Raw genomic sequence first — 24,436 nt, 5'->3', positions numbered from 1 at the left:
ACCTGAAGAAGCCTGAAACGAACATGAATATACTTTAGTTGAATGAACTATACATGAATTCCAAACCAATTAACCAGAATATTAAAGGGTTAGTGTGTGCGTATTATTATTATTATTATTATTATTATTATTATTATTATTATTATTATTGCAGTGATGAAGAAGGAGATCCCTTTCACCTTCAAAAAATTCCCTCATTAGGATGTAGTTTGTATATTCAGGATTTTTTGGTTAACCTTGTATTTGTAAGAAAGTCCTTTAGTGGTTGTCTTAAGCCTTATTCACACAGGACAAGCGTAAACTCTGGCCCACTGGTGATTTGGATACTAACCCCCCACATCTGTGTTTCACTGCATTCACATGGGATAAAAAAGACTTTTTTTTTTTTTTTTTACTTGAATTTACTGACATCGTTCCCTGATTTTGATGTCAAGGGCAGACTCCCACTGACAGATAACTATTAAAAGACAAAAAAAAAAAAGTTCCTGACTGTAGCTGTGACACTGGTCAAACATCTCATCATCATTTCACATTTTGCTTTTCTGAAGTATTTTCATTTGCTCTTTCAGTGAATATCCATGCTATACTGTGACATGAGCCTCCTGGATTTCCACTCAAAATACATTTAAATCTTTAATTTATCATCACCACCCCAGCCTCCGTGGTTTTTACCTGGAAATAGGCTGAATAGACATGCAGAGCAAACAAAAACTCTGCATATTCCATCAAATCACAGAGATGTCGAACTGTATAGTATTATAACACAGTAGCAGACCCAGAAAACAATGAAAAGGGGTGGGGGGGGGGCACAGGAGAATGGCGGGGTCCAGGGTTAGAGCCCCTGGTTCAAGGGGGCACAGCAGCAAAATGAACATTATAAATGCTTCAAAATGCATAAAACTGTATCATTTTTATTACCATACACTAATAAAATAAGTACAGTTTGACCTCACTAATGTGACCACTTTTGGAACCAAAGCAAAGACTTGGTTTTAACAAGGTTGTCCTCAGTTATGGCATTAAATTCCATTGCATTCCAAATAATTTAAAATTAGAAACAACAGGAAACAGTAGAAGTATAGGCCAGGGTTTGACAACTTTGTGTGATTCATCAAATCACTGGCTGCGTTCCGATGCAGCTCAAAGGTCTTTAATATTCAGTCCATGCAGTTCTATAGTTCCAACTGTGGAAGACATTCAGTACCTTCTGTGGCTGACCCTTTGTTTTTCACACAGACCCTAATGCAGCTTAAATAGACACTTGTGTCTTCATTAGACTTTAGTCTAGTTTAGATTTAACTCCTTTTACCATATAGACTCTGGTCATAAATGGCGTGTGGGCAGTAGACCCCCCCCCCCCCCCCCTCCAATAGAAGAGACAGGAGAACTTTGGAACACACAAGTTTACTCTTTGACATCCATGTGATAGCTCAGAAAGTAACAGTTTGGTCTACGATGTGGGAGACTGGGGTTTGAATCCTGACAAGACCACTTAAGTCATTTTCAACATGTTCAAATGGGGGGGGGGGGGGCATAGCAAAATCCACCATTGTAACAGCATTTCTCTGTTTGTTGAATTGGGTGGATAAATAACAATGGAATTTTGACTTTTTTTTTTTTTAATTACAGATGTTGCCAGTTCACATGGGTTTAAGATCACTGATGACCTCCACAATTATTACCAATGACAGGTTCACAGGTTATACTAGTCCTGTGTACATGGGGCTGTAGATCTGATGAAGACTGTGAAGTCTTAAAAGATGATGAGATGGAAGACGTTCATGACTGCATGGAGTAAAATCTTTCAACAATTTCCTTTAAGTGATGAATTTTGATATCACTATTGAGGGATAATGCCAGTAAATTCAAGTAAAAAACAGACTCTTTGCGCAAGTATCTATAAAAAATTCCTTTAGAGGTTTTCTTAGGTGTTCGCATCTTTTTTGCAGCACCATTGTTTGTAAAACATCATCTTGCCAAAGTGCTGTTCTCTTTTAGCACCAGGTCATCATCCTTCCTCAGCCCTCTCTCCTTCGTCCACCATTGTGGTAGTTAACCTCACATTCACTTACTGGGCTCTCCTCCTGGGCTCTCATTGTTTGGTCAGCGCATTTATAAACGACACGTCCAACACTCATTCCACCGGCTTGCATCCGTGAGAAAGGTCAGAGGATAAGAGGACCACAGAACAGAAAATTAGCTGGCATTGGACACCTCTGCATCATGCTGAAAAGGCTTCAGCCAAAGTCATCTGCTTGGAGGGTGTTCACTGAACGTCAAGTGTGGTTGTGTACGCAGTCAGGTGTAAACAGACAGAAGTTGAAACAATTTAATTTTCTGCCATTAAAGGGGGGTCTTTGTGTCTGTAGCTTCCACAGTTCCACCTCCCCCTCTATATGAGGATATACTGATTTCCATATGCATTGGTATAATTAATCTGTTTATAAATAGCTCTGTTCCTAATTCACAGGATTGACTTTCTGCCCTGCAGGTTAATACTTCACAGCTCTTATCTTCTTGCGTGTTTTTCATGCGAACATTCTGTAAACATATGGAAATTCATGAATTGAACTGCACATAATTTTTACCTGCTGCTGACTGCAGGCGTCTCCAGATGAGTTTGCATTCACAGTGTACTCCATAAACGCCAGGCAGATGATTGTTATTCCACTGCTCATTGCTCTGTAATATGTGTGAGCAGCACAGAAGATGAAATGAGATGGAGGAAAACAAAGAACGAACTTCATGCAAGAATATTTCCCAATGGCATTTTGCCCCTGTAGTCGTAGTAGCCCTTCTCTGTTAATGTGTCAATAATGGGCTTGGACAGAATCCAGATGATAATTTGACATGGAGGCGCTACCACACAGCAACTCAGAGCATTTAAAAAGACAAACATCTTCTTCTCTTGTTTACTTACATATGCATTTTCTTTTGAATACTGACAAACATCATTAGCTGGGTTTAAATTAGCCTCGGAAATGCACAAAATGTAAATTGCACAATAGAAAACTGGCAATGGAAACACGGAAATGTCGCAAAAATGGTCAAAGATTGCAAAAAAGTTTTTACGCTCTCATGAGGTGGTTTATGAGACGTTTCATATAGAAGTATAGAGCAAAAGTGTAATGGGAACACATTTTGCACATTTTCACACATCTGTGCATGGTGGTTTTGCTCAGGCCAAATGTCTCCCCTTTGACCCTGTACTCAGAACAGGTGGTTCTAGTTTGTATAGGACAATAGACACTTGCTTTTGTGCAGGAACTGCTTCCTGAGGGCATGACAGTATATGAAACATTGCCCGGGTCATCCAGAAATTCTGGATCCACAACTCGTTGGTGAATTCCTGATGTTCAATTCTCTCCCAGTAATCCATTCTGCGTGGCCACTGCCATAAAGAAGGACTTTACCTTGGAACGATTAAACGTTCCCTTCTTTTTTTGTTTAAGACAGTCATTAGACAGACATTAGCAGTAGATGAACCAGCACTACAGTGCCGGCCCCACCCCCGTCCCTGGCTCCGGCTCGCAGATCCATGCATACCTCATTCAGTCTCCTCCAACACCCCCGCTCTTACAGAACAGCCCCAGTTCACACCTATCTAACTAACATTACATTTCCAAGTGATTTCTATTAGTGACAAAACAGTTTGCCCGTGAACTTTCCATCCTAATATCACTAATAAAGCCAAGCTCTGGCTCTGGCTTCGTTTCCTGTACAAGTGCTCCAAACCTCTGAGAACGCACGATTCAGCACAAAGAGGGGTACGCGCAGAGGGGGGGTGGGGGTGGGGGGGACAAATGGCAGTTAAGTTTGATAGACATATCCCTGTTCAATTATTTCGATGGGCCGGTTAAAATGATTGGATGGTGTTTTTTCAGTCCTGTCCGTTCCACAGGCGACTAAAATGTTTTATTTTTGTGTTAGAGCATTTAATTAATTGGTTGTAATCGGGCTGTGAAGGGGATTTTAAGCAATATAGTAAAACATGCTCCAGGAAAACATCTCCCACCCCACCTTTAAATGAGTGTCTTGTGAGAACTATATTGATAGAAAAATTCTGGGATATCATCTAAGAATCAAGACGGAGTCACTGGATTCTGGAATCAGAAGACTTTACTTGCGACAAGGAGCCAAGTACATACAACAAGATGCAGCAGTTGACTGACAAACACCAGGAAGTTTAAGTTCTTATGAAAGAATATGGATATTACAATCATTGGTCCAAGTGTACAAACATAATGAAGTTGATCAAGTTCACCATTGGTTTAGGTATCTAAAACACAGTGATGCATGGGTTCAGTGACTGCGTTTGTACTCTTCTCCTCTTCTACTCTGGCCCCGAACTGGCCCCACGAGACAGAAAACATGTAGATAGAGAAGAACTGGTAGACATGTCCTGGGTGCTTTCTCACAGGATATGTCATCATGACCCATCCATGCCTCATGGTCTGGACACCTGATATTTACAGAGAATAGTCTAATATCATATTTCTCTAACATATACGGTATTTTACGAGAACTACGACATGTTGTGAGACAGGACTTTATTAGAATCATGCATCAGAAGCCAAACACTCTTCAATGGAAACGCCTACAAGTAGCAATTGTACTTTGTCAAAATAGTAGAAATATCGCTTTTATTTTACGGAAAACACTAATGGAAACCCAGCTAGAGAGGTCAGCGAGTCTAAGGTGTGAGTTATACAAGTGCAGTGCATGTTTGTATTTTTTAGCCATTCTTCTATTCACAGTCCTTATGAAAACAGTCTTTGGGGTCAAAGTCATGGATTTTGTTTTCCACCATCCTGTCCAATCACCTCCTACAAATCCCTAATGTGCTGAACACAGACTTTGAAGATGGACACCACAACACCAGTTCCTACAAATGTGTACAACTGAAGATAAAACCCAGCCATCACAGGAATTATACATTGTTTGTGTGATGCAATTTGGAGCCGGAGTCTGTGCAACAGAGGTGTGAGGATTGTTTTTTTTTTTTTTTTTTGTCCGCACATCTAATGGATTCCTGGCCACGATTGTTCACACTATCAAATCACCCAACATGTGATATATAATTTAACATGGCAATGATGATATGAACACAATTCCAGTGTCCTACCACCATCCACATGCACCTTAATCAGTCACTCTAAATTTACCACAGTTGTGATAATGAGAATGAATGGTTGTCTGTATCTGTATGTATATGTCTGTATCTCTTAGATAAATGACATGTACACAACCCAACCTCATGACATCTACATAAAAAGCCCCCAAAAATCACTTTTTGAACAAATCATTGGACATTTACTCTGCATTTTTAGTGTCAGTGAGTAGCATGAAAGAAGGAGAATGAGATGTTTTGGTTTCACTTGGTCCATCTTTGTAAGGTCTGTGGTGCAAAGGTTATATTTAGGGATACACCGATACGATACCAGTATTGGGTATCGGGTCCAACACTCAGCGTGTGTACTTGTACTTGTAAAAGTACTCCGATACAACCGCACTGATATCACTTACGGCAGTGACATTTGCAGTTAAGTGTAGCAGGTACACAGCGGAGGAGTAACGTCAGCAGTGTGGAGATTGTTCAAAATAAATGATAATGACAAAAGTAACACTGACTGCAAGTAACATTAAAAACACAGACGGATACAGACGGAGCATTCTGTCTGTCCTCTGTGTACATTCCGTCCGTTTTCCAGGTGCTCGCGGATGCGTACCCAGACGGAGAATACCACCGGGAACCGTGGAGGTAGAGGATCTTAACAAAGAACAACTGTGTGAGTTAGAGAAAAACTACTGACATATTATTACAACTACCCTCATCAATATCAACATTAGTATCACAATAGTGTTACCCAGTGGTGGCTGCTAGTCTTTCAGAGAGGGGAAGCTCATTGTCGGCTTACATAAAAAAAAAAAAAAAAAAAAAGTCAAGTTATTTAAACATAAATTCGGCCCTCCATTCCTTTTAAAGAAAATGATCAGTGACCTTATCATACCAAGTAAACAAGAAAACGCTGAAATTATGTTAAATTGAAACAAGGAAGTACAACGAGTGTGTTGTATTTACAGTGCAAGAAATGAACAAGTAATTTCGTAGTGGTTTCTCTCTCGATTTCACAGCGGAATGTGCAACGGTATTAAACTGAACTGTGTCAGTGAAGGAGTAGATCTCAAAATAGCTGTCAATCAAACGGGATTCAGCCTTTTGACTGATCCTCCAATCAGCGCGTGGAAGCCCGGCGTCCAGCCCGGCCGAGGTCCGCCCACAGCTCCATTCACCCCTAGAGATGCAGAGTGTCCGGGGGCGGGACAACATCGTGGCATTTATCCAATTACCGTCCAGTTTTGAGGCAATGAAAAAAACTGTTCCACTCAGTCCCAGTGAAGTGCATGGACGCTGAGCGTCTACGGACAAATGCACTGAGCAGAGATCGAATGAGAAAACAGCACAACGGGAATGTATGAGAAGTGAACAACATCGAGTCCGTTGACTTGTGATAAAGCTGATTCTGAACGAATTCGTCTGTGAGATGAACGTGTTCTAACACATTTGTAGTCAATGAAATGTCAACACAACCGTACATATTAAACCATTTATTTTTCATAATTCTAGGGGAAGCCGAGCTTCCCTTGCAGTCTGTGAGAAATCGCCTCTGGTGTTACCTCTGTCATCTCCATGTTCATTATTATTGACTTTCTTCTTCTCAAAAAATTTACTCATCTTTGTGGTATTCGGCCAGTATGGTAAATTAAGAGCAGCGCCCTCTGGTGGAGTGATTGAGAAACGCTCATTCCAACGCATTAAATGTCAGTAGCAGCACTTTGTTCCAGTCAGACTAATGACAACGACAATAAAGCACATTTACAAAAGGAACTAAGAACTGTAATGGTATTATTAAGTACTCATATCGGTACTCAGTATGGGCAAGTACTCAAATATAAGTACTTGCACTTGTACTTGGTCTGGAAAAAAGTGGTATCGGTGCATCCTTGGTAGTATGTTTTTTCCAGTATCATCACGTTATGTGTTACATGTGTGTATGCCTCTGATTACTCCTGTTTTGTCCTTCATTGCTCTCCATTTGTGTCACAGTGTTACTTTATGACATGGCTCACACAGTGTCACTCTGACCACAGGCCTGATAGTGTTACCACAACACAGCGAGACCACGCTACACACAGCAGAAAAAGGACAAATCTGATATCTGGGAGTTACTATGAGGCCACCAGGCTCTGCTTCCTGTCCCGCTGTAGGGGCAAACACAAGCAGACAACACTGACATGTGATATCGCATTATCCCGGTGCAGGCTGGGAGTAGAAACATGTTCCACTGCAAAAAAAAAATATCTGACTTAGGTAAACTGACTTGAATTTGGAATATTTATCTTGAAAGATCTTTTTTTAAAAATGTATTTGCTTATTGAGACTTAATCTTGTTAAGATTATTTGACTTGTTCCAAGAATTTTTTATCTTGAGCTACCACACTTAGATAGTACAACTAACTTTAAGCAATATTTATAACAAAACCAGCTCCATTGTTGGGGGATGCGTACACTAAAAAAAAAAAAGAAATGTCACTGTTGTTGAACATAATCAGGAGTATTACATTTAAATTACTGAAAAAGTCAAATTTTTTACATTAAATCAAGTCTCTTATGTTGTCTGAAAGTGAAAACCTGCAAAAACCTTTAGAAAAAAAGAGTTTGTCCCTTTGGAATCGCTTTGGAGACCCCACACATCCTCCATGCAGCTTTCAGAACTTGAACTCTGCCGTTTTGTGGGATCATAGTTGAAGGAGTGACAGTGCCTCAGGAACTCTAAGATGTTGGTAATGCCTGTGCTCTCCTTTTTGGCATCATCTATGACTTGAACCTGAGTAATCCTTCAGACCTGAAGAACACTTTTGAGTTCATACAAAGATTCTGATGGAACTTGATCCAAAGCACCTGTCAAACTAAATCCAGGTCCAAAAACAAACTGCTGGAATAAATACAAGAACTCCAGATCCGTCTGTGTTCAGTTGCCTCGGTGTGACCTGCAGTCTGCCAGTGCTGATTTGTTTTTTGTGTGATTTATTTCAACTGTTCAGTTAAACTGTTGTTTTGACAGCTGCTCATTTGTTCTCTTTAACTTCTTCTCTGTTTAACTGCAAAAGTTAAGTCTAAAAAGCATGGTGTTTAAGGTTAAGACAAATGCTCAGCAGATATGCCCCTGCTGTGGTTGAAACTATGTCCAAGATGGCAACAAACAATTTCACTGATTTCTTTAGTTTATCCTCCAGAGTGTATTAAAAACAGATGCCTTAAGTACTTCATTGTTTAGCAGGTTGCATTTGGAGCTGCATTTTTAAAGTTAAATTCTGAATGTTGTGATTTTTCTATTTAACATCATTAGGAATTTTAAATTCGACAAACTAAGCTCAGTTAATTAAAACAAACTTAATGGCATAAAGTTCCTTTTCCTCAATATCTTTGCATTGCTTTTATGTGTCAGAATTAATTTATTATACTCAACCATATCATATTTGTGTAATGTAGGCTAAATACATAAAAATGAAGTTACCTTTTTAAGTTGAAGTCTCTCTCTTTTACAATATACTTTCGTTTATTAAGTAAATTGTACAAAAAGTTGTTAATTAACATTTTCTTAAAGTTTTGTGGAACCACTTGACCAAACATTGTTAAGTAAATACAAGTAATTATCTTTTGAGTGTATGGCGGACACAGTAGCTGTTTGCCCTTAATACATTGCACTTGTTTTACATATCTATTGAGCCATTATAGCTTCATAAGGCCATGTGTATATATATATATATATATATATATATATATATATATATATATATATGCATGTATGTGTGTGTATGTATATATATATATATATATATATATATGTGTATATATATATATATATATATATATATATATATATATATATATATATATATATATATATATATGTGTATGTGTGTGTGTATGTATATATATATATATATATATATATATATATATATATATATATATATATAAGTGCTGTCAAATGATTACAATTTTTTTTATCAGATTAATTGCAGGGTAGTCACAATTAAATATCATTAATTTAATTTTGCATGAGCAAACAGACTCAAGATAGAAGGGAATATATATGAACTTAAAGTGTTTATTAAACACTTTCAACAGTTTCAATAAAACAATTTGAAACAAAACATCTTGAAACAGCTGTTCCGTCTTGTTTTTTTTGTCCTCATATTTCCATCCACAGTGCCAATGTGCTGTTTAGTGTCTTCCATCTTTATGGGTTGGTTCTGCTGCCTGTCACTACCAAATCAACTGTCCATTTGCGCATGCGCAACAGTAATTTTACTTGGACAAACTGCCCAAAATGTATTGCCAGAGACGTTCAGAGTCATTCTGTGCTGAAGATGTATTAATTGTGTTAAAAATTTTGATCAGATTAATCATGATAATGGATTAATCCGTGTTAATGTGTTAATTTTGACAGCCCTATTGTGCTTAAAACAAGAATTTTAGCATTCTATAATAGCATTCTATATAAGAAAACCTGATAAGCTCAATTTTCTTACTGCACTGGCAGATAATTTTACTTAAAATAAGACATTTAAACCCAATAATGAGTTTAATTTTCATATTTTTGTACAGACATTTTTTACAGTGTACCAAGGATAAATGTTCAGATCAAAGTGTCTTTACCGTTAGAGGCCAGAGCAGTGGTGATCAGTATCCATCCTGTACTGCAGGATTTTTCCAGGCAGTGCTGATTTGCAAAAGAACAGAACTGGAAACTGCAGTGCAGCAAGCATGCAAAAAAGCGTGAATAGTTTGTAGCTGCAGTCACTGTCCTGAAACTGCAGGCATTCAACTGCACTCTGAAGTTACTATGTGAGAACAAAGAGGACATCTTCATCTGTCTCCTCTCTCGCACATACACTTACACATTTGCACACAAACATGCATTCTCACACTTCGTAACCTGAAAATGTCCTGTGCTTTAAGTCCCAGGGTATATTCAGAATGACTGTATGAGTGCTGCATGTGAAAAGTTTTAAGTGTTTTATATCTCTGTAGACATAATAAACAGGAGAAACACCAAGACAAGTACAAATTAGAGTCAGTTTTAGCTCAAGTACAGACCTATACATTGCCCAACGTCTCCAGAGTAAAAACCACGTCATGCTTTTAAATGAAAAACATCTATGGATGAGTCATAGAAAATTGAACACCAGCACCTTTAATTTAGACACGGAGGCAACAGCAGGAAATGTGAACACCAGAAAAACCGGACCTTATCACACGTCTGTTGTCACCTTAATGCCTTTTAATTGAAGCACGAAGGCATACAATAATGAAGACACGATTCTGTGAGAGAAATCAGGCTGATGTAAAACAGGGGCAAACATTGAAAATGTCAAGGGCATCACGCCAGGATGGTGTCTGAGTGGTTTTGTAGCTTGAGTGATGGGATGAGCGAGAAAATACTGAGTGACAGGGAAACAGACGGTGACGAGAAAGTGAACAGCGACTGAATCATCCTGGCTGCCACCTTTTCTTGTGTTCTCCTCCAATAATAAAATTATTTTCACTTATCTGTGATTAGAGGATACCATCATCAATTCTCTCTCTCTCTCTCTCTCTCTCTCTCACATATATACACACACACACACACACACACATATATATATATATATATATATATGTATGTATGTATGTATGTATGTATGTATGTATGTATGTTTAAGATGCATTCAGTTCAGAAGCTGTAAGAGTAAGAAAGAACCTTGTCTTAACCCTGAGCACTGATTTAGGCTGCATTATGTTAATAAGCACTGGCTGTAATTTGGGATTTTGGAATTTTGAGGTGTGTACTTAATTTATGTCCTGTCTCATATTTCCAACAATATTTACCTTTAAATAAATTCATTAAGTTATTGAATGTAACAGCCTGTTTCATTAGGTCATAATTCAATGGCGTCATATTATCTTAATAGGGAAATATCTTAAACACCTGATAAAACATCACAGAGCACAGTGACAGTAATGCAACACAGTTTTAACCACTATGCTGTATCTGTCTACAGTATCTGCATGCTATTTTTTAACACAGCGATCCAGTAGAAAGTTAATTTAGTCATTTCCGTATCGATCAGCAGTGCAGTCAATGGCTTATCTAAGTCATTAAGTGAATGTACCTGTGTGTAGTAACTTTAGATTGATTTCTCTCATCATTAGATAAGCTTAGTTATTTAATTCTAAATGTTTTGTGTTTGATATGCATGCCCTGTCCACACTGATATCGATATTTTGCAAAACTAACGTTTTTCACTCATGCACACATAAATGATAGTTTACGTCACTAAAATGGAAACCCTCTTCCAAAGTGAAGTAATTGTGTAACTGTGTTGACAGGAAAAACAAAGACAGTAAAATAATGCCATCAAACTGTGCACACATACCTATTGTTTTGTGTAACGAACATGTACATGAAACATCCCATAAACTGTAGGTCATGTAGGTGTACAAGGCAGTGTTTTACCCGCAGTAGACCATGGTCAGAACAGATACATATAGAGATGTCCAGTATTATCTGGAGTGTCCATTTTTAGGGTTTTATGGACAGAAGTAAAAAGAAAAAAAAAAAAGGATTAAGATACTTGTTCAGAAAAACATTTGTATTAACGTGGACAGCGTGTATTAGTGGCATCGACTGATGAAGTTACAGATTCCATCCATCTGAAAGCTGCTGCCATCATCTGTGGTTGCTGCAAATTATGCACAGTTCCTCTTGAGTAGGTGTTTGTTTTGACTATTCTGGACTTTTTAGTCATATTAACCCTGGCCCACACTCAAACATAGTAGGGGACACTAATGTACCTCCTGTGTGATGAAGAGGAAGTCTGCTCTGAGATAAGGTAGAAACATGGTGGCATCATGAAGGTGACTTGTACACTCTAGAGCAGGGTTTTTCAACCTTGGAATTCAAATGGGATCACCTGAAATTTCTAGTAATTGATAAAAAAAAAAAAAAAAAAAATTAATAATAAAAAAATATTTTTTTAATGATTCAATATATATTTCATTATATTTAAAACACCACACACTTTTCCTAATAAAAATCCAGTTCAAATAAAATGCAGGATATAATATCTGAGAAGGCATATCTTTATTGACCTGATCATATGACCACATGTGTTACTACGCTTCAACCTGCCCTGACACACTCGCAGTCAGAAAACCAGACTGAACAGAGAATGGAAAGATTTCTTCACCCACCTGGCCCCGCTGAGACATCTTTAAGAGAAAAACATCTCGGTTTTGAATGTCTGGTGTCGCCAGAAATTTGTGATGTTAAAATGTTGTCACGAGCCAAAAAAGGTTGGGAACCACTGCTCTAGAGATAAACAGCTCAGTCTTAGGTAATAAAAAACAGCATGATTATACACTAATAACAACATAATCATTAACCCTTAGTGTCCAATATTACTTGCAATTATTCCATTAGAATTGAGTGACATAACATGGTTATACTAAATGTAATGTCACTCAGACTTTATTACATTAACTTGTCTGTAAACATAATTTCTTCCTGGGTCACTTCAGACAGATTTCCATCTGTGATGGTGGTGAAAACAACTCCCATAATCCTTTAGTACTTCACGCTGTAACATTACTAAACAACATCTTTTTTGTTGTGCTCGTTGAGAGACAACAAGCAGAAAAAATGACATTGAGCTTTACAGAAGCGGAATCACAGAATGTGTTTGTCTTCCTGCTTCTTATTCAGTGCAGCTTTTGCACCATTTCATCCTGCAGTATTTTACTGAGAAATGAACTGAGTTCTAAAGAATGAGAAAAGTGGATACTGGTTTATAAACAATCCAAGATAACAAGAAGAGTGATCATATTTGGGTTAGAAACCAATTTTTTCCCCATTTTGTCCCTGGCTTTGAAATACATTTATAACTCAAACTGCCACTTGCCAAACGCTGGTTGAATGTTGCATTAGATGTTCTTTTGAGCTTTCATCAGGCTTTGCTTTGAGAGGCGACCAGACAGCAGCAAAATGTAGCCAAGAACTGCAAACAGAGTCTAAATTGTCACAAGGAGCAGGAAACAGTGAGAGAGAACACACAAATATCCTGAGGGACCGGTTTGTGTGTATCTACACTCACTGACTGTACCTCAGGCTTTGAGGACGCAGCCACGAACGATGTGTTGTATAAAGTAATACACAGCACCTTGACTGCAAACTCATGCACGCACAGGAAAAACTGCTCACACCTGGCTTGAGGCAAGTTTGGCAGGATAATGAGACAGAGCAGATCTGCAGAGCCAGACCGTCACAGATGGTGACAGAGAATGACGGACGGACAGACATGAGAACTGATAGGCTCCAAAAACAGGCAGGGATAAACACAAAAATAGAGGGAAAAGGTTGTTGGGGTTTGGGACGGCATTTGTTTATGACTGAGACAGTATTTCCTGGTTCAGCCTTAGTTCATCTGTTTCCTCTGAATGGGTACAGTAATCTCAGAACAACACCAAGTACTGTAATAACTCGCATTATGTTTAACAAACAATAACCTAATGCCCTCTGTCGTCAGCGGCTAATTCTGCCGGGGCTAAAGTTGCAGACACAAGCAAACACATTGTCAGGGAGTAGTTACATGTAACAGCATTACGCAATTATATATTACATTACCAATTAAATGTAACTCTAATCCATTAAAGTTACTGAGACCCATTATGTCATTAAATTACAGATACTAATCAAACTGTTGGGATTACCAAGTGTGACATCAGAATGCATTCCTTTAAGTGAAACACTCACACAGAGTAAAGTAAAGATTATGTTGCTTTGAATATCTTATATGTGCAGGATAAGGAGTAGATTTCCACATTCACTCAGACTAAAATACTGATGTCCTGTTCCCATGAATAAATAAAAAACAAATTCTTATCCCATCCTATTCCCCTGTTGGAAAGGGAGGCTTAAATATCAAATTCTTTGCATAAGAAATCTCATTTAATTAACAACCACAAAGCTATGTTGAGTGAAAATAGATTTATTTTGCTACACAATCAGCAACATTTCAGGAACTGTTCGTGTTTCTCACAGATCTCATGATGTATCTCATAAATATCACCTGAATAATGTGTTTTTTCACTCTGATTGTCTAAGTAACTACTGAAAAGCAAACAAAGTATACTCCAGGATGATGTAATCTGTAGGTAATTTTTCACAAGAGATATTATTCATATTAGAGCTGCATATTTACACTGTGTATAAAAAAATTGTTAGGCCTTTTACAATTCCCAATCCTGTTGACTTTTGTCCCGATACTGTGAAAATAACGTAATGAATAAAAACGTTGACTCCCATCCTAGTGGAACTCACAGGAATCCACATGAACCACAGGGTCCAGAGGGGATGCAGGAGCACTGCCCACGTATGATATAATTTAAATGTGTATGAGTGAAGTTGTTTTTATCTGTATTTAGTTCATTTCTGTGTAAATACATTGGCTTCCTGATCCCTGGGGGCCAGTAAAATTAGTATAAGTGGATCCTAAAACTTTTGTTATGCAGGTGACACGAGGCTGTGCTCTCACTGGAGGATTAAAGAACCACCTCCAGCCCTGTAGCCAACCAGAACTGATTTTATTCTCCTGCTCTTCTGTGATTGGGTGATTTTCCCAAGTGACTCTAAATGCGATGTAGACATTTTCAGAACTCTAGTATTGATGTACAGCAGATGATTAACCTGCTCCAAATGTCACAGGTAACAAAGTTATGTCCTGTTGAGCCTGTTACACCTCTGTTTAGTCTCCACCACCTCAGTGTTTTTAAATGTACTTTAATTCAAAGGAGTCTGAGCATAAACACCATATGAATGATCAGCCACAGGGGTGATATGATGCTATCTTCAAGTGCTATGGGAATTATGGTAAATACTAGTTACAAACTCTTTTTTTTATTACATTTTTATTCAAGAAGGTAAAGTATACCATCAATGTATACAACAAGAAAATAATAATTTTGCCATGGGGGATTATACAGTTATTATAATACAATGTCTAAATCAGAACAAATACTGATGGTTTTTCTAGCCTTTTTGTTTCTAGATTTATCTAAATGCTTTAAATAAAGTTCAACGTCTTTCAAAAAATAAATAATTGGTTTTGTGTTACAGAACTTACATTTGTGAATGAAAAATTTAGCACGTAACAGAAATACAATTATAAAAAAAAAAAAAAAAAATTGTTCTTTTTTCTTTTTGGGGTATCTGTAAAAACAAAATAATACATTTTTCCACAATATGAAAAAGTCTCTGAAAACATGGTTGATAATAAATCTACTGAAGTCCTGCAGTTTCTTGGTGTATGAACAATGTCAGAAGAGGTGCAGCACAGTCTCTGGATGGTCCCCACAAAAAGAACAGTTTAAGATTTCTGGTGGATGATAAACATGGCTTTTATTAAGGTTTGCTGCTGTTGACTGAGGATTTTGCACATTTATAGCATACACAAGTTTCCAAAACAGAAAAAAAAAGTAAAAAAAATGCTGTAGCAGATGAATTAACATGTCCAAAATGGTTTTACCCAAGTAGCAGGTCACGATAAATGGTGTCAGCCATTTTTCATTTCACTATTACAACAAAAGAAGTGGAACTGGAAAGAATCAAATTCCTGATAGCACATGAAGGCAGCATAAGAGCCAACCATAGCAGCTGCTAGGTGGTCGAGGGGTTAGGATGTGGAGTTATGTCAGACTGTGAGTTGAAATCCTGTGATAAAATTAAGTTTTCATGTTTTTTTTGTTTTTGTTTTTTTTTAATCAAAAAAACAAAAACAAAAACACATTCATCTGGACTTTAGTCAGACATTACAATTAAAGGCATATGACAAGGATTATTAGACAACTGAAATATGAAAAATGTGACCCTACATATGAAACTATAACTGCTGTGTTCATATGTTCATGTTGGCCTGTAGTGTAAGAATGACTTCTTCTTCCATGTCATCAGAGGTGAATAACTTTCAGTGTAGTGTTGTATTTAGGTTACGTATATCACAGAGCCTTTAATCGAAGTTTTACAGTAATCAGTGTTGAATGCTGTTGTGATGTTTACACTGTCTATTAAGATTTCTTCTCTTCATTCCCCAATTTAAAACATTTGTTAAAATACTAATAGAATTCATAAATCTCTCCACTGGCTCCCTGTTCTATATCGTCTTCATTTCAAAATTCTTGTGCTAACTTTCCGGGCCCTACATGGCCAGGCCCCTGCATACATTGCTTCTCTGATCCAACCCTACAGCTCAACTCGTAGCTTGAGGTCTTCAGGACAGCACCTGCTGATGGTTCCACGCACCTGTTTTAGCACACGCGGTGACAGGTCTTTTAAAGCTGTGGCACCACGTCTATGGAATGACCTGCCTCTACACCTACGGTCCATGGACTCTGTAGAGAGCTTTAAGAAACACCTCAAAACCCTCCTGTTCAAAAAGGCTTTTTAGTCTCCCACCTGACCCAGGGCCACCACAGACTGATTACACTCTATGTATTCATCATAACGTACTCCATGTGTCATCCCCCCCCGCCCCACCCAGTCTCTCTATATCTCTATCGCTCTCTCTTTTCTCCTCCTTTACGCTCTCTCTCTCTCTTTAACCCCAACTGGTCAAGGCAGACAGCCATCCTTCAGGAGTCTGGGTCTGCTCGAGGTTTCTGCTGTTAAAGGGAAGTTTTTCCTCGCCACTGTCACCAATCACAAGTGTTTGCTCCTGAAGGATTCTGTTGGGTCTCTGTAAACTTAATTTGATTCTGATTTGAATGATAAAGCGCTTTGTGACTCTGTCTGTGAAAAGTGCTCTATAAATAAAATTTACTTACTTACTTACTTACTTACTTACTTAGATAAAAAAAAAAAAACAGTCACATTGTTTTACATTACATCAACTTTTTAGAAAGAGTTACCAGTAGTCTGTAATTTACTGCATTTCAAAAGTACCTCTGCAGTACTGCCTACTACACACAGTGACACAGCTCTGACTCAGTCACAGTTATTCTCTGGACAAAAGCACAAACCTGACCTGTGATAACGTCACAACCTCTGTACACACACACACACATAAACACCATATTAGGTTAGAACACAATGTCAATGTCATTTGGGCAGACCCAGCTGATGTGACAACAGCATCAATAAACCTCATCTCCTTCGGTCTGAGACAAAGTCCCTGATGAGACAGACGTTGAACTGTATTGATCAGAAACCTTATCAAACTCTTGCAGACATTTGTAAACTTTGCCTCTATAGGCTTGTTAAATAACAGCAATGACGAATGACAATGTTTAACTCCAGTGATAAGAAGGTCATATTTAAACTAATTTATGTAACTATCTTAATTGCTTAAAAGTAATAATATATTTGATTACTTTGTGGTTACTTTGATATGTTTCTAAGAAATATTTTAACAGATAAATGAAGCTGAACATGTGTATAATAACCCAGGCACTGCAAACCATATACTGATCACTGTTTAACATTCAAACTTCACAAAAACTTTACAACTCTGTCTTCAAGTGTTACATGAATTAAAGCTGCAGTATCTGAAATTGCCAGAATATGAAAACACACCCTATCCATCTGCAGCCCTCTCCTCTCACTTCAAATCAAAAGATATATATAGTTGAACCTGACGCTGTTCCATGCTATTATGGAAAAGTTTTCCAAGCATCCATGTAGGGAAGTAACGTGTCCAGGTCATGTCTGATGGAATCTAACTAGTGATTACAGTATGGCAACATCATATTCGACCCCTTTATCTGTCTGAAAAAGCATACGATTAGACAAAATCTGCACAAACAAAAACTAGATGCACTAGTTTCATGTCGTCTCAAACAGGTTGTAATACAATAAACTGGAAGATAATTGTGGAATTTTCCCCCAATGATGCTACAGAAGTATCAATCACAGCAGCCTGAAGAATCAAATCTATTTTTTTTTTAAATTTATAATTCAAGTTTTTATTAGTTTTTACTTGGTACACAACATTCATACAGCGTTGCTTAATGTTAACAATGAGGGCTTCTGTACATACATGAAAAGTATCAAAAAATGCTACAAAGCGTGGAAGTTCTCAAAAATAAAATAAAATAAAATAGATAAATAATTAGGTAAATAAATAAATACATGAGGGAAGTAGTTCAGCTGTCATCCTGCTGACTGTCAATCATAGTTATGTAAGACCAGAACGGCTCCCAAACTGGTGCTGTGGTTCCATCCCTATTGTTAAGCTTATGAAGCACACATTCATATGAAGCAGTCTTTATCATCATGTTGACCCATGCTTTAAACTGTGGAGCTTTAGGTGTTTTCCAGTGTTTAAGTATAATCCTAACTGCTACTGAGACCCCAACCATGATAACAGAAAATTTCCTGTTTGATAAAATCTATTGTTTTTAAAGCATAAAACAAACCACAAGTACATAGATGACAAATAACAATGTGTAACTGCAGCTTTGGCTGGTTGAACTCATCAGAGAATGTAATCCAAAGGTTCAATACGTGAGATTTTCATGGAATTTGTCTTGGAATCTGTTTTGTGCTTTGAGCCAGTCAGTTGTTGACATGAGCCCACTCCATTTGTAAGCTAACGGTGGCTAGTTTTGCACACTGCTGCTGCTGCTGTAGATGAGCAGAGAGGAGACATAACAAACCCAGGGGTGACATCAACAATTTATGTGTAAAAATTACAAAACAAAACAAAAAAAAACCCCTGAGTTCATAGTAATCTTTGGCAACTGGCAACCGGGACTGTCATCAGCAGCTAACTTACATATCAGTAACCTCCAGTAGCAGCTGCTGGTCTTTAAATCAGGGGAAGCTCATCTTATGGCTCCATCATAAAACTTGTCGTATTATATCAAAGTGATTAAAAATCAAAGGAATGCTTAACTGAGGCTGTTCTGCTTCATCTATACCATAAAACCACAGCAACACACACTTACAGGTGTATGACTTGACCCTTTTTCTCTTCAGTTAATGTAGTCACAGTACTTTGGTAAACAACCTCTCTTCCACTGATATCCACATCAGACTGAACTCCAACCTGCTCCGATGCCAGTAGGTTTCAATACCACTGTCAGTCAAAACGGGTTCAGCCTTTTGGACCGATACCTACTCTTTCCAACAGTTCATCTAATCCAACGTCCAAAGTCCAGAGTCCTGGCCCCACCTACTGACCCATTCACCCCCACAGACACTGAACGTCCGTGGGAGGGTTTTGGGTGGGATGATTTTATGCATTTAGCCAATGACCACCATGCTTCCCTGCAGTGACAAAGACAGCTGGGTGCTGCATCATTAGACAACCCACTGACGCTGGACGTCAATGGGTTGTTAACTAATTCGAAAATGTATCAGGGAATTTGCGTTGGAAAGCAAACGATAAACAGCTGACCAGAACGACATGTCCACAAAATTAAGTGCATGCTTACACAGTTTTAATGTAAATGTAATTTGTATCATTATTGTAAATTCAACAGTGCAGTCCTGCCCATTCATTTCCTGAAATGTTAGGGGCAATTCAGCTTCCCTTGGTGTCTCAAAGCAATCACCTCTGTTAGCCTCATGTCATAATTTGGCCAAAACAAGTCATATTTTCATCCAAACTGTGATATCTGCGTAAGTTTACTGTCCTAACACTGCTACTTCACTTTGACTTAGGCTACATTCAGACTGCAGCCAAATGTGGCCCAAATCTGATTTTTTGCCGCTATTTAACCTGTATCTGACCTGTTAAAGACAGTTTGAACGGCACAAATCCAATTTTTTCAAATCCAACCCAGCCCACTTTCATATGTGGTCCTAAATCCGATACATATCGGATATTTTGCAATGCGACATCAGTCTGAACGGCCAGGTCGCATTTCTCTGACCTTTACATCATTGAAATGCCAGCACAGCCCGACTGCAAAACGTTTGGGAACAGATGTAGGCCACCGGAGATGAGTGTCCTGTTGTGAGAGTGTTACAGAGAGGCGGTCACAGATTTATTTAAACGTTCTTCTTGACATTCGAAAAGTATGAAGGAAGTCTGTGTCAGTGAAGCCGCTAACATCACTATCCCAGCACTCCTGACTCCGACTCTGCATCCAAATACTCCATTGTACAGACGTAGCAGCCATTACACCACAAAAGGCCAGAGCAAAAAACCTGGCTCTCCTCTTTTTTAATCTTCTACTTAAAATGATTCGACTGTAATGGTGCTGACTTTGGTTGTAGAGAAACTTTATCAGTGCCACACACACGCCGATACGAGACGCCTCCATATTTACTTCCGTAAACACAGTGCGTGCTGCGTGGTCACATAATACGTGAGGACCTCTTTTGCACATGCGGGTCACTTCAGGGTCGCATTCAGTTCATACTGAGAACTGACAGAAGTCGCATTTAATTTGTAATATGAACAAGCACACAAAAAAATCGGGTTTCACAAAAAAATCCAAATTGTGCATTAAGACCTGCTGTCTGAACGTAGCCTAGGCAATCGCGCTATGAGGTTAATGATACTGAACCTTAGCTACATCTTTTTTCCCCCAGTAACAGTAACAGATTAAAGTTGCATTTAGTTTGTAACATATTACATGTAATTACATAACATCATTACAGGTATTCACTCCGGATCACTAACAATCTAACGGATATACAGTAGGACAGTGTTACCCAACCTTTTTTGGCTCGTGACCCCATTTTAACATCACAAATTTCTGTCAATCCCAGACAAAACGGAGACATTTTTTTTAATCTTGTTTTTGGTGTAGATTGCTGCACAAACTGAGAATTTTATTTTCTTTGGTCAGGATATGTACAGTCAGTCCAGCTTGGATTTACAAGGCTGACAATTAATACTGAACAAACAATAACTCAAACTATGAATTATGAAAGAGCTGCAGCATCTGAAACCGACCACAATGAACATTTGAAAGATAAACAGTACCACAGTGCTTCAGTTTCAGCTTCAGTTTGTCATGTCTTTTATGGATTGTGATTGTCTCTCTCAACCCACCATATATTTTTTATTAGTAAGTTTTTTCTTTTTATCAATTACTAGAAATTTCAGGCGACCCCACATGGGGTCCCGACCCCAAGGTTGAAAAACACTGCAGTAGGAGTAATGTAACCACAGGATTAATCTGCTTTAGCTTTACTTTGGGTTAAAGTACATATAAATAGAATAAATCACTTAATCTTTCATAAGGATGGATTTAGGCTAATTTGAGATGTGGTACAAGTACAAAGACTAAACTTGGCTCTCTGTTCGGACATTCAGTCAAAGACAGCGGCTTTGTTTCCGTATACCATCATCTTTAGCCTGTCCCATGCTGTTCCTCCCAAAGGCCTGGCAAGTAGTCTGAGAAGTATAGATCATATCTGAGTATTCTTGCCATCCTTCCCCCATTGCTCATTTCCATGTTCAGACCTTTGGCTTTATTGGTAGATGAGTGCAGTTTAATTAACATTGTTAACAGCAGTAATCCATCAGCAGACAGGACTGCAGCCAGATACAGTTCTCTTCTTTCCCATCCTCTCATCCTCTGTCTCACATTTGAGGTCTGTCTCACTGCATCTGTTCCTTTATCCGACTGTGTGTGAATACGAATGTTCCCAAATTGCTCCTTCAGTCTGTGCATTTGTTTTCCTTTCTCCTCATTTTTGAGCCTCTACTGCTCCCTTTCTTCTGTTTCTTCAGTCTTGAAATACATTGTCTCAGACAGCGACGTGCCTTTCTGTCTTTAAGCTTTCTCATCTCTCTCATTATTATTTGCACATCCTGAAAAAAACCTTCCTTTTTTGAGACAGCACAATTGCAATTAATTATGCATGGAGAGAGAGCCAGCGGTGAGGGGCATGGGAATTAACAGCGCTGGTAACGAGAGACGAAGTCAGATGAACCGATAGGAAACAGCGTATGTCCCACTCTTGTGTTGTTTCTGATCACACCATCAGATACATACAGAACAAGCGTGTTCCTGTGTTCTTGTGAATGCTTCACATTCATACAAATTAATATACAGTATGTGAGGGTAGCGTTTATGCTAATGCTGGAAAGTCATTGTAGCATGATGAAAAAATGCAGCAGGGCCTGTCATGTGCTGAGCAAATGTTCCTGATATCAGCAAGATATCAAATCCTCCCCAGCTCCTGTAGCTGAACCCGACCTCTGACCTCTGTGCGGAGACACAAAATGAAACATAGAGCACCATAAATAAACATTTTCTTGAGTCAAAGTTCTTGTTGTGTGAGTGCATGTGTATGTGTATGTGTGTGTGTGTGTGTGTGTCGTCCCTGCTGGTTATCATATTCCTCATTATGAGCCACAGATGTTTTGTCAGGGAAAACACTCATCTCCTTATCTTTGCGCTGCTACTCAGTGATTTGTTGGTGTATAATGATGTGCATGAGGGGGTGGCGAGGTTGACGTGTCAGAGGCTTGCAGTCAGGCCTAGTCACCTTTCCGTGCATGTATGTGTGTGCGCAGAATAATAATGTTGCTATGTCCTAGACACCAAAGACCTACATTGCTCAGAGGAAATCTATAGCGTCTCTGGGGATCATTTATCACAGAGGGTATCAGTGCATTGTTAACTCCTGTTTGTGTGTGTGTGTGTCTTTGTTCATTGTACAGCTATTTCTCTAGAGTAATTACATTTTTTTTTTTTTTTTTTTTACTTTTTTCTCCTTTTCTCCCTGCCTGCCCTTCATCTTTAACCATATATACTGATTATTCTCTGCCGCTGCTCTCTTCTTTGCTTATTAATCTATGTCTTTTCTCTCTCTTTACCTTTCCACCTTCTTTTTCCATTCTTTCTCCTCCCGACCTTTCCCATCTGTTCACCTCCAGATGAGGGTCAGACCGTATGCCACAGTCCCTCAGAGCTGGCGGGCCAGCGGTTGGCGGAGGTCGGCATGCAGCTGCGGGCAGACTGCCACCAAGGCCTGGGCTATTGGGACTACCTCTTCTTCATCGCCATCGGCTTCGTCATCTTCTCAGCCGGGACAGTGTCGGCCTGGGTGATGGGCGTGCTCATGGTGTTGTATGAGCGCTACAGCAAACGGAAGAGCGAGGAGCTGGACAGTGACGACGAGGACGAGAGGGGGGGGATGGGCAACAGTGGAGGAGGTGGTAGTGGAGGAGGAGGAGGAGGAGGAGGTGGGAATCAGGGGAATGGGGATCTGAGCAAGCCTGGTATGCAGGTGTGACAGACTGAAGTGAAACCACAGGAGAAAAAAGACACACAGGTGGATAAAAGAGGACGAAAGGGGCGAGGGGACTCTGAGACCAAAGGCTCTGCAACGAACCAAGATCTGACTGTCGCTCTTTGATACAGATTTCAATACAACGAAATGCTCATTATCATATTGGACAGAAAGTGCGTGTATGCGTGTGTGTATGTGGTGAGAGAAAGAGAGTGAGAAACAGAGACAGCAATAAGGATGACTATGCCTTCACTTCAGGAGTACAGAATGACCTCTGAGATTACTGAAAGCAATAACGCCCCCCTTACAGCTATACACACCCACACACACTCACACACATTGCTCATCTTAGCACAGACGCTCAACTGAGGTGGTGTGTCTGTGCAGGCAGATGTACCTGCATACGCTGAGAAGAAGTGCTCTTCAGAAACAAGCCTAAAATGAGGATTATGACAAGACGTGTTATGAGAGCGACACATTTAAACACACACTCACAGGATACATTTATACACAAGAGGGAACTGGGGGTCACAAAGAGAGTGATGCCTTATCTCTGCTACAGTAAAAAAGGGAAAACTTGTCAATTTCACTGTTAAAGGTTCAGTGTGTGAGATGTGCAGATGTTCTAATGGGAAGTTTTGATTCTGTTGGGGTGCCCATGTGGACTTTAGCTAACTCCATTTCTAAGCTAACACTAGTTGCTTTTCCATTGACCCTCAAATTGCACAAATATAACTTGCGCATAAAAATTTACCTATCAAAAAAATGACAATTTCGTGACAATGACAAGTTTTTGCGCTGGCAAAACTGGTTGGCGCTGGTGGTTTTTCGGGCATAGCGCAAATGCTATATCACGCAAAACTGCAATGGAAAGACCTTTTTTTGCAAGTAGAGTCAGGTGAATCTAAAAAAAAAACGTATGTTGACGTGCATTACAACAAGCGAAGAAGAAGAAGAAACATGTCGCGGTATGTGTGGACACACCAGGAAACCCAATCATTTTTTAATTTACTACAAGATAAAGGGGTAATAGATAATAATAATGAATATATCTGTAAATCAACACCATATTTACGTTCGTTGCCATGTTTATGGAATGACTTCTCATGTCATCTCGCGATAATAAATGAACAAAT

The 24,436-nt window shown here is 38.9% G+C and overlaps 1 protein-coding gene across 1 annotated transcript in view; it reads left to right on the top strand.

Moving 5' to 3' along the window:
- lrrc52 (leucine rich repeat containing 52) overlaps nt 1-23,988 on the top strand; it is a 33,139-nt gene extending 9,151 nt beyond the window's left edge. The window contains exon 2 of the mRNA XM_030131438.1: nt 22,945-23,988. Within this exon, the coding sequence (XP_029987298.1) occupies nt 22,945-23,303 (359 nt within the window). The 3' untranslated portion in view covers nt 23,304-23,988. The remainder of the gene's footprint in view (nt 1-22,944) is intronic.
- Nucleotides 23,989-24,436: the final 448 nt, after the last annotated feature.

The sequence above is a fragment of the Sphaeramia orbicularis genome, chromosome 4, assembly GCF_902148855.1.
Source record: "Sphaeramia orbicularis chromosome 4, fSphaOr1.1, whole genome shotgun sequence".
Classification (NCBI taxonomy): domain Eukaryota; kingdom Metazoa; phylum Chordata; class Actinopteri; order Kurtiformes; family Apogonidae; genus Sphaeramia; species Sphaeramia orbicularis.
Note: the sequence above shows the minus strand (reverse complement) of the source record. Positions and strands in the feature narration are given on the sequence as shown.